At 46.0% G+C, this 17168-nt stretch overlaps 1 protein-coding gene across 3 annotated transcripts in view; it reads right to left on the minus strand.

Annotated features, from left to right (window-relative positions):
* Positions 1-11740: 11740 nt before the first annotated feature.
* Positions 11741-17168, minus strand: part of SLC35F3 (solute carrier family 35 member F3) — a 402008-nt gene continuing 396580 nt past the window's right edge. For all 3 annotated transcript variants that reach the window (XM_045437335.1, XM_045437334.1, XM_045437336.1), the window contains 3 exons: positions 16906-17098; positions 16010-16099; positions 11741-13240 (listed from right to left, as the gene is read on the minus strand). In XM_045437335.1, the coding sequence (XP_045293291.1) occupies positions 13005-13240; positions 16010-16099; positions 16906-17098 (519 nt within the window). In that variant the 3' untranslated portion in view covers positions 11741-13004. The remainder of the gene's footprint in view (positions 13241-16009; positions 16100-16905; positions 17099-17168) is intronic.

Genomic DNA, 17168 nt, shown 5'->3' on the forward strand with positions numbered 1-17168 from the left:
GATTTTTTTAAAGCTTTGTGAGTCAGCTGGTCTTTGCTGGAATTCCAGCAATTTTTTCCCCTTAAAGTCTAAAGGTTTTACCAAAAATACATTTTGAGAATGATCATTCTGGGTCAATTGTCTCAGGTATACATTTTTCCCCTATATATGTCCAGATCTTCTTTTATTTTCACAAAATTTTCTTGAATTACTAATTTAAATATAACCATCCATTGTTTTGTTTTCCTTTTAGGGGACTTCAATCATTCACATATTGTAAATGTTGGGTTTTATTTGTTGATTTTATGTATCTATAGCTTTTGCCAGATCCTTTTGCTTCTATTTATTGATTTATTGTGTTTTACTCTTCTTGATTTTTATGATTCTTCTACTCAGGTTTCAATATTTTCAGCAAATCTATTATCTCTAGGTATTTTATAAGGTCTTTATTTCTGAGATGATTTTTTTCTTTATTTCTTGAGTTTGGTTAATTAACTGTTATTTCACATTTTCATATTTTTGTCCATTTCTCTTCTGATTAGACTTCTTATTCAAGGCATTCTCTTATACCTGAACATGCATTGATATGTTAAATATCAATGATATTTAATTTGTGTGGCAGGTCAAAGACTCGGGGACGAATGACAGATACTCAGGGCAGGAGTGGCTGAAGAAGCCTAGGCTCAGAAGGGTTAAAGGAAATTTTGCCAAGACTCAACTGAGTTCATTGTGGAGGGGAGCTTTGAGCTTTCAGCAGGAGTTTGGCTTAGAGGCTTGGACACTGAGAAGTCAGAAGTCAGATGAGTTTCCACTATGCAGGCATTTTTTGATAAAGCTTCAGTGTCTTTATTGGGGGGAACAATGGGAGTGACTCAAAAAGATCTGAAGGAAATTAACAAAATCCAAGCCATTCCCAGCACCTGAAGGTTGGATTGCATCAGTAGCCAAGCAATCCCTCCGATTTAGGAAGGATCATTTTAGATTCAGTCTTTCCTGTGCCATCATTAAGGGTTGCTAGTATAAACTCAAGCACCAATTAGACCCCTTTCCAATATTCAGTATAGACATTAAGGACTAGCATGATAAGGATTCCCATAGAAATGGGGAAACTGAACCCTGTGTGCACTAGTTATTGGAAGTCCAGAGGACACACAATTCACATTGAATAAGAAGAGCCTTAACGCTGCCCACCATGTGCCAACATGTTCATGAACCTTAGGATTATAGGGAAAACACTGATATTATTTTGGATGAAATAGGTAACCCTAATCATTATTTGACAGGATCCTGGGAGAATTCTATGATGTTGACTATGGGATATATAAGATGACTGAGATGTTCACCCTGTACTGTCCAAGGGGAATTGACGTAATTGTTATAAATCATGTCTAATTATTTTAAAAGCTTATAAAAAAGAGCCAATTCAATAAATACATCCTATTGTTTATGTGGGACCCTGCTGGGTGCAAAGGACAAAAATTAAGGAACACAGATTTTTTTGTGTGTCCCTTAGGAATATTAGTACTGTAAGAGAGAGAAGTTTTGACTGTAATGTGTGGCACAGGAGATAGAGAAATTTCTGTGCAGGCCACAAAGTAGGTGTATTAGTTGTCATGGGGCAAATGAGGAGTTTCATTAAGGGGGAAACATTGGAAGTAGACATGTAAGAACATGTAAGATTTGGCCAGGCAGAAAGAGGGAGAGGGAGGAGGAATTCTATGCAGAATTAACAGCAGTACCAAGACAAGAGAAAATACGGTATCTCTGAGAAATAGTAAATAGTCTAGTATGGTTGAAGGGCAGGAGATGTTGGTGATTGTAGTGGCAGGTGAGTTTGGAAAGATTAGTTACTGCCAAATTGCGGTGGGCCTTGAATTCAGGCTCAGGATTAACAGTTTATTTAATAAAGCATTTAATAACGGTTTAATAAAGACCCTGAAGATCTTTGTGCAAGACAATGAAACAACCCCAGCTTTACAGGACAGATCAGATGACTTGGAACTCCCTGGGTGATACATACTAGGAAATGGGGCGCCTGGGTGGCTTGGTCGGTTAAGTGTCCGACTTCAGCTCAGGTCATGATCTCACGGTCCGTGAGTTCGAGCCCCGTGTCGGGCTCTGTGCTGACAGCTCAGAGCCTGGAGCCTGTTTCAGAATCTGTGTCTCCCTCTCTCTCTGCCCCTCCCCTGTTCATTCTCTATCTCTCTCTGTCTCAAAAATAAATAAACGTTAAAAAAAATTAATGAAGTAGGGTAGTAGCGGTGGGGTGGGTGGCAGGGGAGGGTTCTACACATGATTTGGAGTTACAACACCACCGACTTGGATGTGAATCATACAGTGATTGCTAGTGTAAGAGTAAGGAAGAAGTTAAAGGTAGTATTAAGATTTTATGCACTATTACAAGATCATAGTGATGCCAATTAACACCAATAGAAGGAGGAATGGTTTTCCGGGTGAGAAAATAGAATGTATAGTTTGGGACATGTTAACATTGAGGGGCTGCTAGGACACATCGGGAGAAATGTCTGGGAGGTGATTAAAAACTCAGATTTGTAGATGGCAGAGATTTGGAAGTGATTTTCAAGGAGGTGAAAATTAGAGACACAAAACTGGATGAAATGGGAGGCAAGGTGGCCTTGGATGGAAAAGGCCATGGGCTGGAATGATCTTCAAAGGAAATGATTGCTCAAGCTTGGAAGATGTGCTCTGGTGGTGGTGGTGGTGGTGATGATGTTGATGCTATCGTTTATTGAGTACCTACTTATGTCTAGAAACGGTGCTTAGCTTTCATACATAGTGTTTTGTTTTACCTTGATGATCTTCTAAGTTAGACTGTTTTTATTCTTATTTGACAGGTGAGAAAACTGAGACTCAGTCGTGTCAAGTGACTTGCCCAAGGTCACAAAACTATAAATCGTAGAGCTGGGATTTGAATCCAGTTCTTTCTGTCCCTAAATTCCATGTTATTAACCACTGCACTCTTCTATAGCTCTGCCGTGAACCTTGTGAGATTTCTATTTTTAGGAATTTGAAGACAAAGCATATCAGCTAAGGGAAAGAGAGTAAGGACTAGAGACACAGAGATAGTAAAGTAGCATCAGTGTGTGCTGAATTCATCCAGGTATAAGAGGAAATGATACATTTTTGGTGCAAATTCAATCTTCCAAACAAACACACTCTTCATTCGGGGCAATGTAGGGATTATGAATGGATCATCAAATCTCCATTTCTGAGTGTTCCGAGCAAAGTGGATTGAGTGTACTACTTTCCAACCCAGGATTCAGAAATATAAACAAGTGGCCATGTCCCATAGGCAGGGCTGTAGAGGGCGAGAAGTCGGTCAGTGAGGTCCCAGAAGGGCTGTGGGGACTGTGCCTGGGTGTGTGAACACACTCATGAGAAGTGCTTGGTAAGTTGCAAACACGTACAAATATTGACTCTTGTCGTTGTTGTTTCGGGCTGGTGGTGCTGGTGGTGTTAGTTGCACGCAAAGGAAAGTACAGTCAGTGGAGCAGAAGCAGAAGATCTGGTGGAGGAAAGAACTGCGAGTTGAAGGGAAAGGGAAGGACTAGTAGAATCAGGTCCAAGGTGGCTGAGAAGTTGACAAGAGAAGTAGGGGATGGGTAGCCTGGTCATTTTGCTGGGGTGACAAAAAACCTACCATTGACTTCAGTAAGAAATCGATACCAGAAAGGAACTTATGGGCACGGTGTCATTTGTAGAAAATACCCAGCCTTTACAGAGCTTTAATGCTAACCGAGCTCTTCCAAAGTCCCAGGAGACCATCTGTCATGCTTCTAGGAAGGCACTTGATAAAATCACTCAGCAGAGAAGCTTGTCCTTAGAGCCTTTCCCTCTGTGTGGTTGCCCCACAAACCAAAGAGTGGGGCTCCGGGAGGGGGGTGGTCAATGAAGGCAGCCTGCTTTGCCTCTCCTAGCCACATGGCCTTGTGGCAAGTCCCTTGATAATCACTTATTAGAGTCATAGAACATTCTGCAGCTTTTAAGTTGCTTTCACAAACATATCCCTGACAACCCTGGGGACCAGAGTTTCATAGCATTTCCTAGTATTTTGATTTATCTTAGCAGTTGACATTTTAGAAGCAGATGTCCTTCTTACTGTCTCTGCCTTCAAAATCTTTTCATTCATCTTGCGCTCAGAAGTCTTGCTCAAATTTTTTTAAAGCTACCTTTCAGCATATAAAATTCTTTAAATTTTTTAAATGTTTATTTATTTTTGAGAGAGAGAGAAAGTGAGTGAGTGGGCAAGGGTAGAGAGACAGGGAGACACAGAATCTGAAGCAGGTTCCAGGCTCTGAGCTGTCAGCACAGAGCCTGATGCGGGGCTTGAACTCACCAACCATGAGATCTTGACCTGAGCTGAAGTTGGATGCATAACCAACTGAGCCACCCAGGCACCCCTCAGCATCTAAAATTCTAATAGCATTTTTATGCAGGCTAAAGATAACAGAACTTGGATTATTTTCTAAGTTCTTAGAAACACCAAGCCAAACACTCTGCAACAGAAAAAATCAAAAATCAGAAAACACAAACTTACAATTTAGGAGAAGTCTAGAAGTCCAGCAATCCAAAAGTAACCCGTAAAGCCTTTTGATGCAATAATGCCCACAGGTGAGCCAGATCTGCAGAGAGTTAAATATCCCAATGTGCTTTGGACTTTAAATTGGTGCCAACAGTAAGATCTGACTTAAAAAAAATTAAGCTTTGGAGAAAAATACCGGGATCTCTGTAGATGATCATTGCTTGCTAAAGGGATTTAAGAAAGTTACCAGGTAGCAGCTGGATGAATCAAGACCCAGCCCCAAATGGTATCATTTATTTTAAAAAATTGTAATTTCTAGTTAGTGATTAGCTTTCGTGGATGATTTAAACAAAATTTTTAAAAAATGGAAGCAGCCTAATTGGTCAAAATATGTACTAAGAGCTCACAGTAAATGTAGCAAATGCACATGCATGGGTACACCCACACCCACACCCACACAAGGTCCTTGATGAAATCCAACGTCTGTGCATTACCACTCAGCAGGGCTACCTACTGGGCACAGATATTTGCAAAATCCTAGAAAAGTGGTGAAACCACCAGCATCTCCATGAGGCTGCCTGCTCCACATATTTCAGATGATAAAAGAAGGTGTTCCACATATTCAATGGGGATGAAATCAGAGAACAGGGAGAGAGGGAACTACATCTAGTTGGTGTAACTGAGTTTACAGTTCTCATAAATGGAGAGGCCAGAGAAGGATGGCTAGGGATTAAAAAAACCAAACTCTAATCCCTGATAGAGGTGTAAATTGAACAAAGAACACCATAAGGGTATACCGCTAGCTTTGCTTTCCTTATACCCAAATCTCCCCCTTCGTTGCGTGCAGAGACTGACCCGGAGGTCCATCAAATTGACTCATTTCCTGAACTCTGAGCAGAAGTGAGATGAGCTACTTTCAGGCCTCTCCTCTCTAGCCTGTGGATGAGTGTCGCCATCTTGAAGTTGCATGTTGAAGATGAAGAGCCATAGCGAAGGGGTCTGGGTCCCAGAGTCACTACTCAGGGGAGAGCTATCTGGTGATTAGGAATACGTTTTGGACGTCAATGCGTTTGGGCTACTCACCAGGTGTGCGTGTGATGGCACCTGGTGTTACACAGTGCCCCCTCTCCCCTCAGGCATGCTGCATTAGGTGGGCACCAACAGTATCCTGTAAGACCCTGGGTTAACGGCTGCTTCCGCCTCGCCCCTCAGATTCCCCTACATCACTGGAATTCAGGAGATTCCTAAGAAATTGAAGGGAGTAGGTAGGTGGCCAGCTGCTCTTCTATTTTTCTTTTTTTTTTTTTAATGTTTATTCATTTTTTGAGAGACAGAGAGAGACAGAGCTGAGTGGGGAAGGGGCAGAGAGAGAGGGAGACACAGAACCCGAAGCAGGCTCCAGGCTCTGAGCCATTAGCACAGAGCCTGATGCGGGGCTCGAATTTGTAAACTGTGAGATCATGACCTAAGCCAAAATGTGACGCTCAACCGACTGAGCCACCCAGGCGCCCAGCTGCTCTTCTATTTCTAATAAGGAGTAAACATGGATTCCTGGAGGAAACCTTCTAGAGGTTCTTAAATTCATTTCATTTATTTTCTTATGGTGAAGTATCTCTTCCTTAGGATGCCTTTCTATGGAGATACTTGTATTTACAAGTCAAAAGCTAAGAAGGCACACTTAGGTTCTTATGTGTTCATGTCAGCTCTCAGAGAGAAAGTGCCCTTCCCAGGGAGATTCCCTAGCCATCGGGTTCCCTCTCAGCCATTTTCCTCTATTCTAGACTCCTGCCATTACTGTTCCTGAGGCTCCTAATACAACTGCAGTTATTACTGGCTTGTGGCTTTATGTGTATTTCCAAATCTCCCCAGGAAGCATATTCTTTTTTTCAGTAAGAGAAAAAAAATTCACCATGTTTTGTTCTGAGCTAAAATTCACAACTCATTACACTGTAATTACATGAAGTCTCATTTCCCATAATTTCAGTATCTGTTTGTTTGTTTGTTTTTTTTGATAATTTAGAGAAGATTGACCTCGGCTGAAGTTTACCAGTATTTTAACTCAAGGAAAGGGTTTTCTTGGGATGCCTGGCTGCTTCAGTCTGTAGAGCATACAACTCTTGATCTCAGGGTGGTGTGTTTGAGCCCCACGTTGGGTGTAGAGATTAGTTCAAAAAAGGGGGGGGGTTTCAAAAATGTGACAATGCTGAATACAAGAAAAAATATGGAAGGGAAAATACCATTGTTTAAAATGTTTTTAAAAATATGTTTTGGGGGGTCGCCTGGGTGGCTCAGTCAAGCGTCTGGCTTCGGCTCAGGTCATGATCTCACTGTTCATGGATTCAAGCCCCGCATTGGGCTCTGTGCTGACAGCTCGGAGCCTGGAACCTGCTTCGGATTCTGTGTCTCCCCTCTCTCTGCCCCTTCTCTGCTCAGGCCCTGTCTCTCTCAAAAATAAACATTAGGGGCACCTGGGTGGCTCAGTTGGTTAAGCGTCCGACTTTGGCTCAGGTCATGATCTAGCAGTTTGTGAGTTCGAGCCCTGCGTCGGGCTCTGTGCTGACAGCTCTGAGCCTGGAGCCTGCTCTGGATTCTGTCTCCTTCTCTCTCTGCCCCTCCCCCACTTGTGGCCTGTCTCTATCAAAAATAAATAAGTGTATAAAATTATTTTAATAAAAAAATAGGGGCGCCTGGGTGGCGCAGCCGGTTAAGCGTCTGACTTCAGCCAGGTCACGATCTCGCGGTCCGTGAGTTCGAGCCCCGCGTCGGGCTCTGGGCTGATGGCTCAGAGCCTGGAGCCTGTTTCCGATTCTGTGTCTCCCTCTCTCTCTGCCCCTCCTCCGTTCATGCTCTGTCTCTCTCTGTCCCCCAAAAAATAAATAAACGTTGAAAAAAAATTAACATTAAAGAATTAAAAAAATATATGTTCTGGGATGCCAGGGTAGCTCGGCCGGTTAAGCATCTGAGTCTTGATTTGGGCTCAAGTCATTGTTTGTGGGTTCTAGCCCCACACTGGGCCCTGTACTGACAGTGCAAAGCCTGCTTGGGATTCTCTCTCTCTCTCTCTCTGCCCCTACCCTGATTGTGCTCTCTCTCTCTCTCTCAAAATTAATAAACTTAAAAAATATGTTTTAAGCACTGTGGAGAACTTTCACATCCTCTTTATTTCTCTATCATTGATGCATTTCTTATAAATCATTCCTAGTCATCCTTAAAGCAGTTTGACTGAGGAGTCCTGCTGGGCCATCATAAGCCCAGCTGCATGGGAAGGATCTGTTTGGAACCAGGCAGCAACCATGGATCTCCACCCTGGGTGGGGATTGAGGCCATGGCCAGGAGCCCGGGGACTGGCTGGTCAGCACGGCCCTCCTAGGCTGCTCCTCGGGGTCTGGTATTCCTTGCTCCAGAACCAAAGTCCTAGGAGACTGCAGCCTGCTGGCCAAGTGCAGTTCACCCCTCCTTTCCTTCCCTGGACTGTGGGGGGGAGGGGTGGTGGCGCCCCTCAGCCTCCGAACCGATGCAATGTGCTGTTTTAAATAGGGATCAGATGCCGGGCAGCCAACACCAAGCCAACTACCCAGGAAATGTCCTCTCTGCTTGTAAGATTTTGGCAAAGGCATTTTAACTCATTTTGTGGGGCAACCGTTTATCTATTATCTAATAAACCACTTTATTGAGATATTATCCACATGCTGTAAAATTCTCCCCTTTGAAGTGTATGAAAAATTGAATTTTATTTAAAAAAATTTTAATGTTTATTTATTTTTGAGAGAGAGAGAGAGAGAGAGACAGAACGTGAGTGGGGGAGGGGCAGAAAGAGTGGGAGACACAGAATCTGAAGCAGGCTCCAGGCTCCGAGCTATCAGTACAGAGCCCGAAGCAGGGCTGGACCTCACAAACGTCAAAATCATGACCTGAGCCGAAGTCAGATGCTTAACTGACTGAGCCACCCAGGCACCCCGAAACTGAATTTTAGAATATTCACAGAATTGTACAACCACAACCACATTCCAATTTTAGAACAAATCATTTATTTTCAAAATCGAGTATGAAGAACTCCACATTATGCGTCCCTAGCTAGATTTGGAAACACACCCGTTCTACAGGGTGGTAGGTTCTCTGGCAACAGTTTCTTCTCTCCTGTTTCTCTTCAGCCTGAGCATCCGCAGAGCAGGTATGAGTTCCCAGAGACAGCTGCGACTCGATGTGGCAAGGCGGCTGGTCACTTCGTGTCCTCTGGCTCCAAATGGCCACATTCTGACAGAGAAGGTAGGATTGGAGGCTTCTAAGCGTCTTTGGGACCCTGATCAGCAGCAGAGGCCCCGTATCCTCTTTGTACTTTCTGTCTTTACTTCTACTCTTCAAAGGAGCAAAATTGGAAGAATCCTTTCATTGCTATCCAGACTGGCCTCTAGAGGGCAGACGATTCCCCAGACAGAGCACTGATGGAGCCTGTTTCTCAAAGCCACGCCATGGTTCCATTGGAAGGGACTCTTTTTCTGGGATTCTTCTCTTCATAGACCCCTTCTGGGTTAGCCACAGCTCACACCAGTCCTTGAAACCTGCTTGGGGTGGAGGTGGGAAGATGTGGTTTGTATCCTTTCTGGAAAGAAAGCTCTCAAAGCCCCTCAACCCTCTTCCAACTCGTGTTTATAATGTCCTGAGAGGACCATTAACCATTCCTGAGAGTTTTAACCTTTTTATGTCACATACCTCACCTTTAATATATTTCTTTTATTATTATAACATGTAAATAACATAAAATTTACCATGTAGGCATTTCCAGGTGTACGTTTCAGCGGCACTGGGTACCTCCACATTGCTGTGCCCCGTTACCACCATCTGTCTCCAAAACATTTTTATCTTACAAAATTGAAACCCTGTCCCCACTGAATGAAAACTCTTCATTTCCAGCTGCTAGCGACCAAACTTCTTTGTCTATGAACTTGACTATTCTGGGTACCTCATATAAGTGGATCATGTATTTGTCCTTTTGTGACTTCTTTCTTTCAGCATTATGTCTTCAATGTCCATCCATGGTGTACCGTGTGTCAGAATGTTCTTTTTTTTTTATTTTTTTTAATTTTTTAAATTTTTTTTTTATTTTTGGGACAGAGAGAGAGCATGAACGGGGGAGGGGCAGAGAGAGAGGGAGACACAGAATCGGAAACAGGCTCCAGGCTCCGAGCCATCAGCCCAGAGCCTGACGCGGGGCTCGAACTCACGGACCGCGAGATCGTGACCTGGCTGAAGTCGGACGCTTAACCGACTGTGCCACCCAGGCGCCCCAGAATGTTCTTTTTTTAAGGCTGAATAATATTCCACTGTGTGTACATGTTGTTTATCTATTCATCTGTTGATGGACATTTGTGGTACTTCCACCCCTTGGCTTTTGTGAATAAGGCTGCTATGACCCTAGTGGACAAATACCCCTTTGAGTCCCTGCTTTCAATTCTTTTGGGTCTTCACCGTCTTTTAGGCCAAATGGGTGAGTGGGGTAAATCTTCTCTAGTGTAGACTTTCCCAACTTTTTCATGCTGTGGCTTCCATAGGAAATGTTTGTTTGGCACCCTGACGTAACAAAATCATGGAGGTGACTCGTCCAGGCTCCACTAAGGGGGCTGAGGGGTTCCCCCTCACAGGACACACTGGACACATCAGGCAGGGAGCTCTCTGCTTTGGACAGCTCAACTCACCAGTTCTTATTACTCTAATTTATTTTTGGTTTTTAATTTACATCCAAGTTAGTTAGCATATAGTGCAATAATGATTTCAGGAGCAGAACCCAGTGATTCATCCCCTGCGTATAACGCCCAGTGCTCACCCCAACAAGCATCCTTCTTAATGCCCCTTGCCCATATAGCCCACCACCCCCCACCCACAAACCCTCCAGCAACCCTCAGTTTGTTCTCTACATTTAAGAGTCTCTTATGTTTTGTCTGCCTTCCTGTTTTTGTTATTATTTTTGTTTCCCTTCCCTTATGTTCATCTGTTTTGTCTCTTAAAGTCCTCATATGAGTGAAGTCATATGATATTTGTCTTTCTCTAATTTCGCTTAGCATAATACACTCCATTCATGTTGGAGCGAGTGGCAAGATTTCATTGTTTTTGATCAACAAGTAATATTCCATTGTATATATAAACCACATCTTCTTCATCCATTCATCTGTCAATGGGCATTTGGGCTCTTTCCATACTTTGGCTGCTATAAACATTGGGTACATGTGCCCCTTCCAAACAGCACACTTGTATCCTTTGGATAAATGTGCTATTGCTGGGTCGCAGGGTTGTTCTATTTTTAATTTTTTGAGGGACCTCCATACTGTTTTCCAGAGTGGCCGCACCAGTTTGCATTCCCACCAGCAGTGCAAAAAGATCCTCTCTGTCCGCATCCTCGCCAACATCCGTTGTTGCCTGAGTTGTCACTGTCAGCCACTCTGACAGGTGTGAGGTGGTACCTCATTGTGGTTTGGATTTGTATTTCCCTGATGATGATGAGTGATGTTGAGCATCAGGTCACCAGTTCTGACCCCAAGGAGCAAGTGATGCATGGTGTATAGTCACTCTAGGTGTGGCTGGCAGGGTGACGTGTCCTGAAGAAGCTTGCCGTCTCGTCTCCTCTCTGCTTCCCGCCCCTACCCCCCCATCCTTAGAGAACCTGGCCGTTTGCAGCTGCAGAATGAGAGACATTGGACCTCACGGCCCCTGGCTGCAGCTGCCTGGAACAGAATATTGAGGCTGGTACCTCAAATTCTCTACAGAGCTAGAACGAGGTTAGGACACTGAGGCAGAAGTGAGGGGTGGGAGTGGAGCTGGAAGGCCATGCCAACATGGCGACTGAGGCCGCCACTTGGAGGTAGCTATGAGGGCAACGTGAGCTGAGGAAGCAGTCTGTGCAGAAAAAAGAGAGACACAAGCAACACCCAGAGCTGAGTAGGGGGCAGGCGCCTGGAGGGAAAGGAGAGGGGGGTGAAGGGAGAGGAGGAGGGGAGGGAGACGATGCCTCAAGACATTTTGTATGAGGCCCAGAGGGCTGTTTTGCATTTTGCTTTTGTGCCAGTCACCTCTGTCGTCACAATGAGAATCTTCGCCCCTTGAGGTGGCTGGGTGGGTTTTCATGCCTTGGTGGTGCGGGAGGGTGGGACCTGCTGGGAGCGGGAATGGGTGGGAGTGGGCACCGTGGGAATGCAACAACGGGGCCACCAACACAGCACGAAATGCTTCTTTTTTAAATAGTTTATTCATCTGTTTGGCCAAACAGGTAATGGAAACTGAGAATAATAATTTGCTAAAAAGTTCAGGTCACGAATGCCCCTTTCCCCTATGAAACAAAAGACTCCATGGTTAACAGAGTGCACCATTGGGTTATGACAACATTTCAAAATAAGGTCTCCATTTCGTATGTAACAATGTAAACTTCAAAAATAGTAAACTCTAACCCCCTTGTCCCTCTTTACAAGATCTATCACAGATAGAATTTTTCTGGCAGACCTAAATTGTGTAAGTAAACAGCCTGGTGCTTTAAAAGTTTCATAAAAAGGTTTACAGGTTCAGGAAGTAATTTTTCCAGCTTGGTCACGAAGTGAAAGCAATTCACCTCCGGCATAGTCTACCTTGTATGTGCATTGCACACCGCTAACCATGTGCCATTACACAGGTCACCAGCTTGTCATTTTTTGTACACACACACACACACACACATATATAGTTTTATTGGTTTCTAAAGATTTTTACACCTAAATGAGAAGACGGCGCCAGTGACTTACAATGTCACCTCGCTTCACGTAGGTAAAGACGAAAATTCTGTAGAAGGCACTGTAATTTCTCTTGCATGATCTTACACAGACACAGGAGAGCAGCCAGCTGGGGCTTGGGCTTCTCTTTCCCTCTCTGTCACCCGGCGCGGGCCTGTCCTCCTCCAACCGTCACCCCGAGGTTAAGTCCGCAGTCGATGGGTTCTGCAGTCCGTTTCCCTTCGCCGCCTCACCTCTTAACGTCCTCATCCATCCCTCCATCCGCCCAGATTGACCGAACAGTCAGCTTTTGGTTCGTTGAGATCCCTTAAAATTAAGAATACAGCTCTGGTATAAAACAAAATATGACCCTACCATAGCTGGAAAGTAATCACAGTGTGCAATGTAATTTTCAGTTGCTAAGATTCAGAACACTTGGCCCTGCCTCTCGTCGTCCCCGGACAATCAATGCCAGGGTAACTGTAACCAGCTTTACATTCACTGAAAAAGGGCCGAGAGGCTCTTCTTGTCGCTCTCATTTTGAACTGGTAACCTTAGGAGAAAGGTCTGATGTGGAGAAAGAGCAAGCAAATTGGACATGCCAATAAATACCGTATAACTTACCGCAGATTGCCGGAACTGTACAGGTATGTACACCTTACCAAACCGAGGGGGCCCCCGCCAGGAAGAGACCCCCCAAGTCACTAACAACGAGCGTGAGCGTTCGCCGCAGAGTTCTGGAGGGCCCACGGTCAGCGGGCGAACGAAGGGCGGGCTCTTCTGTTCTTGATCTGAGGTCCCGAGCCCGGGTCTGCAGCGCCCTCCGCCGTCTCCTCCTTCTTCCTCACCTTGAGGCGGGTCAGCAGCTTGATCAACCAGACATCCCACTCCTCGGGCAAGAGCAGGAGGAGGAAGCCCAGGCCGATGATGATGATGGCGATGACCCGGACCCCGTTGAAGACGATCTTACTGGTGTAGTGATCAACCACTGCACGAGACCGAGAAAAGCCGGGTTACTGGGAGGTGAGCCAGGCGCAGGGGCTGGGGCGTCCCCTCGCGGGCCGGCAGGAAGCGGTCTTCCTTGACCACAGGATCTTCCTCAGGGTGGCTTCGTTCCTTGCGGGCAGGGGCTGCCTCTCAATTTTATAAGCCTGGCGCTTGTATGTCACTTCCCCAAACTGACCTGGCACCTCAATTCAGGCACTGATTTATGTGACAGGCAAAATAAATGGTGGTGGGGGGGGGGCAATTGGAGAACCCCCCCCCCCCCGACGATTATTTTTGGCCCACCTCCCGAGGATCCGGGGGAGGGGGGGGGGTGGGCAGGATAATGAAAACATTATTGCTTTCTTTATATTTTTGGTACTTTTCATGTTTTTTTTTTTTTTTTTTTTTTTTACAATGACGTTTTGTATTTATAATTTAAAAGCATTATTTCCCAATATCCGCATAGGTACGGTTTAAAGGCCAAACTCACACTGGTGTTTTGAAGATAATAAATATAAATTCTTGTTCCGCCCCAGGCCGTTATTAGCACGACACTTCAAAGCCACCTGGGTCGTCACTGACTATTCAAGTTTATTAAAGGTCCACAGGGCACATGGCTCATACCCGACCCACATCGGGTGAGGGAACACAGTGAGAAGCAGGGTTAACGTCCGGTCATAAAAAGCCACACCATCACTCTCTTCATAGCTGAATGGTCAAAACCACTGGGGATATTAAGGTTTTTCTTTTTTCCTTTTTTTTCTTTATTTCCCTGCGTTCTTAATTAAAAGCCAGACAAAGCAAATTTGGAGGCCGCCTTCTACACAAGAGACACCAACTGCTTACTTTTCTATCACTTCGTGACAGAGCGTTTGCTGACTTCGAGCACGCGGCCTTTGAAAGCCACCTTGCTGGCCGGCGGTCGCCGGCTCTCCACGTGTGGGCCAGGAGGTGGCCCCGGACATGGCCTGGCTCTGGCCTTCTCCCCTCACGGGTCTCCACTCTCCCTGCCTCCCCCCAGCCTCCCCTCCCTGCCTCTCACCTTGCCACTAGGGGAGGCAGAGAAAGACACAGGATTAAGAGTTAAAACGGGAAGAGAAACTGTCAGCAGCCCTTTTGTGGAACTAAAGTGCCTCTTTTGTCTCACTGCAATTCAGCAAGGCTTTAATTTTTAATAATGGCGGAACATTCTGTGAATTCAACGGACGGGGACAGTCAATTAGCAGGGCCCACGGGCTGTGCCCCAGATAGGCGCCAGGGAGGGTCGGGAAACCACCCAACGGCTCCGCTCTGACACATCAGGTAACGGTGGCCACCTCTGCTCCTCTCTTCCACTGGGGAATTGGATGTGATCCCTTCCTTGGACGCAGAATTAAACTCCTAGGTTGCAGGTGAGTGATGAGAAATGATGCTGATTTCTCTCTCAAACCCCTGGCTGTATGATACGGTCAAAGTAAGCATCCGTCTAGGAACCACCTGTGATACGCCTTCTCCAAGTGAAGAACGCCGTGACTACAAAGACGCCGTAAGGGGTAGGGGGTAAGCTGAGAAGTTATTTTCCAGAAGGCAGCAGTGTCTGGAGGCTCACAGTGAGGACCGCTTCTTACCAGCTCTCTCTGACGCATTCAGCCTTTTGAGATATTGACCGAGGGGAGGTACTACCTTCACATTTGGGTGGGACAAGCAAAGACCCAGCAAGGCAATGGGTTGGGACCACCATCCTCCAGGTGGGCAGAGCCTGTGCTGTGCTGCCACCCCTGCCAGGCCTTTTTCCACACGCTGCCCTGAAGTACCCCTAGGAGGGTCTGGGGCCAGGGTGAGGCACATACAGAACAAGTGGGACAGGAGGGGTGAGGAACCAGATCACAGGAAAAGGCTTTGGAAATTGAGAGCTGTCAACGGGGCGAGTGCTACAGAGAGAAGAGATTTACAAACCCTTCTCGGGCTAACGACAGGTTATATGGGGGCGTCAGGTGTGTGTGTGGGGGGGAGCTACGGGAAGAAAATCCGAAATTGCCACCAGGATGAGCCAGGAAAGGGGGAAGGTGGGGGGCAGGCGACCACAAAGTTTTGGAAGAGCTGCCGACTGTCCCCAGCAGAAAACAAAGCAAGGTCTCGAGTCACCGGGGGAAAGGGCTCTCGCTCTCCGGGGAGGTGGAGAATCACATGCACGCTCCTTCAGTCTGTAAACCCTACATCATACCCATCACACCCTGAGCACATTTTCTGCCCCAGAAAGTCACTTGCAAAAGTTAAAAGTTTCTTCCCGCTACATATTTTTCTATGCTTCGTACTCATATGAATGATACTCCTCTCCGGTCCTCACGTCAGTTAGCCCTGAGATGGCTTCAGACTAGCTGCACTTTGGTGTGCTACGTGAAAATCAATGCATTCTGGAGAAATACCGCATATATGAGAAACACCGACTTGTACCTAAGTGCTTGCTTTCTTTCGTTTTTCATTTATTTATTTTGAGAGAGAGCCAGCAGGCTCCACGCTGTCAACATGAAGCCCGACATGGGGCTCAATCCCACGAACCGTGAGATCATGACCTGAGCCGAAATCAAGAGTCAAGACACTCAACCGACTGAGCCACCCAGGCACCCCTAAGTGCTTTCTTTTTATACAGAAGGTTAAACCCGCTTTCCATGGCAGGCACAGCAAGAGTGTGTGTGAGTACGTGTGTTTGTAAGCATGCACACGTGTGTGTGTGTGTGTGTGTGTGTGTGTGTGTGTGTGCAAGCAGATATTGGAAGCCATACTGGCTTACCTGCATTCACAGGTACACTGAGGACGATTCCAACAGACATCAGAGTGGGATACGTAACAGCAATTCCAAAATTTAATACAATATTGAATGCTGAAATAAAGAAGAGAGAGGGTGTTATTCGTGGCTGGCCCTGGACTTTACAGCCTCCCTGGTCTGTCCCACCCCACCTTCTCTGATGAGGCTGGAGTCACGGGAGTTACCACTGACTCAGTGACCTTGGGTGGGGGTTAGGGTCCAACACCCTGACTATGTAGCTTTCCTCCCTTCCCTGAGCTCTGAAGAAGGGAAAAGAAATCCGGAAAAGGCGGTCAGCGGGAAGGCACTGGAAAAGAGGGCTGGGGCCATCCTACTCATCCTACATCCCGGTGCTTTCTGCCGGCAGTGACCATGGCAGGCGCTTCGGGTTCTGCATTTTTAGATGGAAACTGGGCGAGGCACCTTCTTGGCCACTTTTCTGCCTAGGACCCGCCTTCCATCAAGGAATGGTGACGATGATATTAACAGTGATGATAACTGATAATATTTATTGGACACCGATGTGTATTAGACACTGTTCTAAGAACCTTGCACGTATTATTTGCCAACTCCCTACCGGTCCCGCGGGGACTATGCTGTTACCAGTTCTGTTATCAGTAGGTCACTATTCAGAGCGGCAGTGACCATGGCTACTACTGCCTCGACTGTGGTTCTGAATTAGAATCCAGTGCCACCTTTACAAGGACTTAACAGTCTTTAAAGACTCAACCATCTTGAAAAGCACTGGGAATTTCAGCATAACAACAGAATGCTTTTCTTCTTCAGGGCATGGGTTTGCAGATGCCCCTTGAGCTGCCCGGTCCTGTTCACCCATCGTTGCTTCTGACGGCGGGGATTCTGACGGGGTGATCGACACTCACTCAATAAGAGGACTGAAAATCCACAAAGGTTTCCCCATGGAATGTCATCGAAGGAGCTCCAGTATTCCACTTTGGTAAAGTAGAGGATGACGGGAATACAGGTGATGAAGAGGATGTTAAACACACCCAAAATGGACAAAAATAAGGCGGCTTCTCCGAACTTAGCACTGCCCAGGAGGAGCTTGAACAGAACCTGCCGGAGGAAGCAGAGGAGGCCGGGTGAAGACTCGCCCCAGACGTCACCTTGTCACAGGGGGAGTAGA

The sequence above is a fragment of the Leopardus geoffroyi genome, chromosome D2 (genome assembly GCF_018350155.1).
Source record: "Leopardus geoffroyi isolate Oge1 chromosome D2, O.geoffroyi_Oge1_pat1.0, whole genome shotgun sequence".
NCBI lineage: Eukaryota > Metazoa > Chordata > Mammalia > Carnivora > Felidae > Leopardus > Leopardus geoffroyi.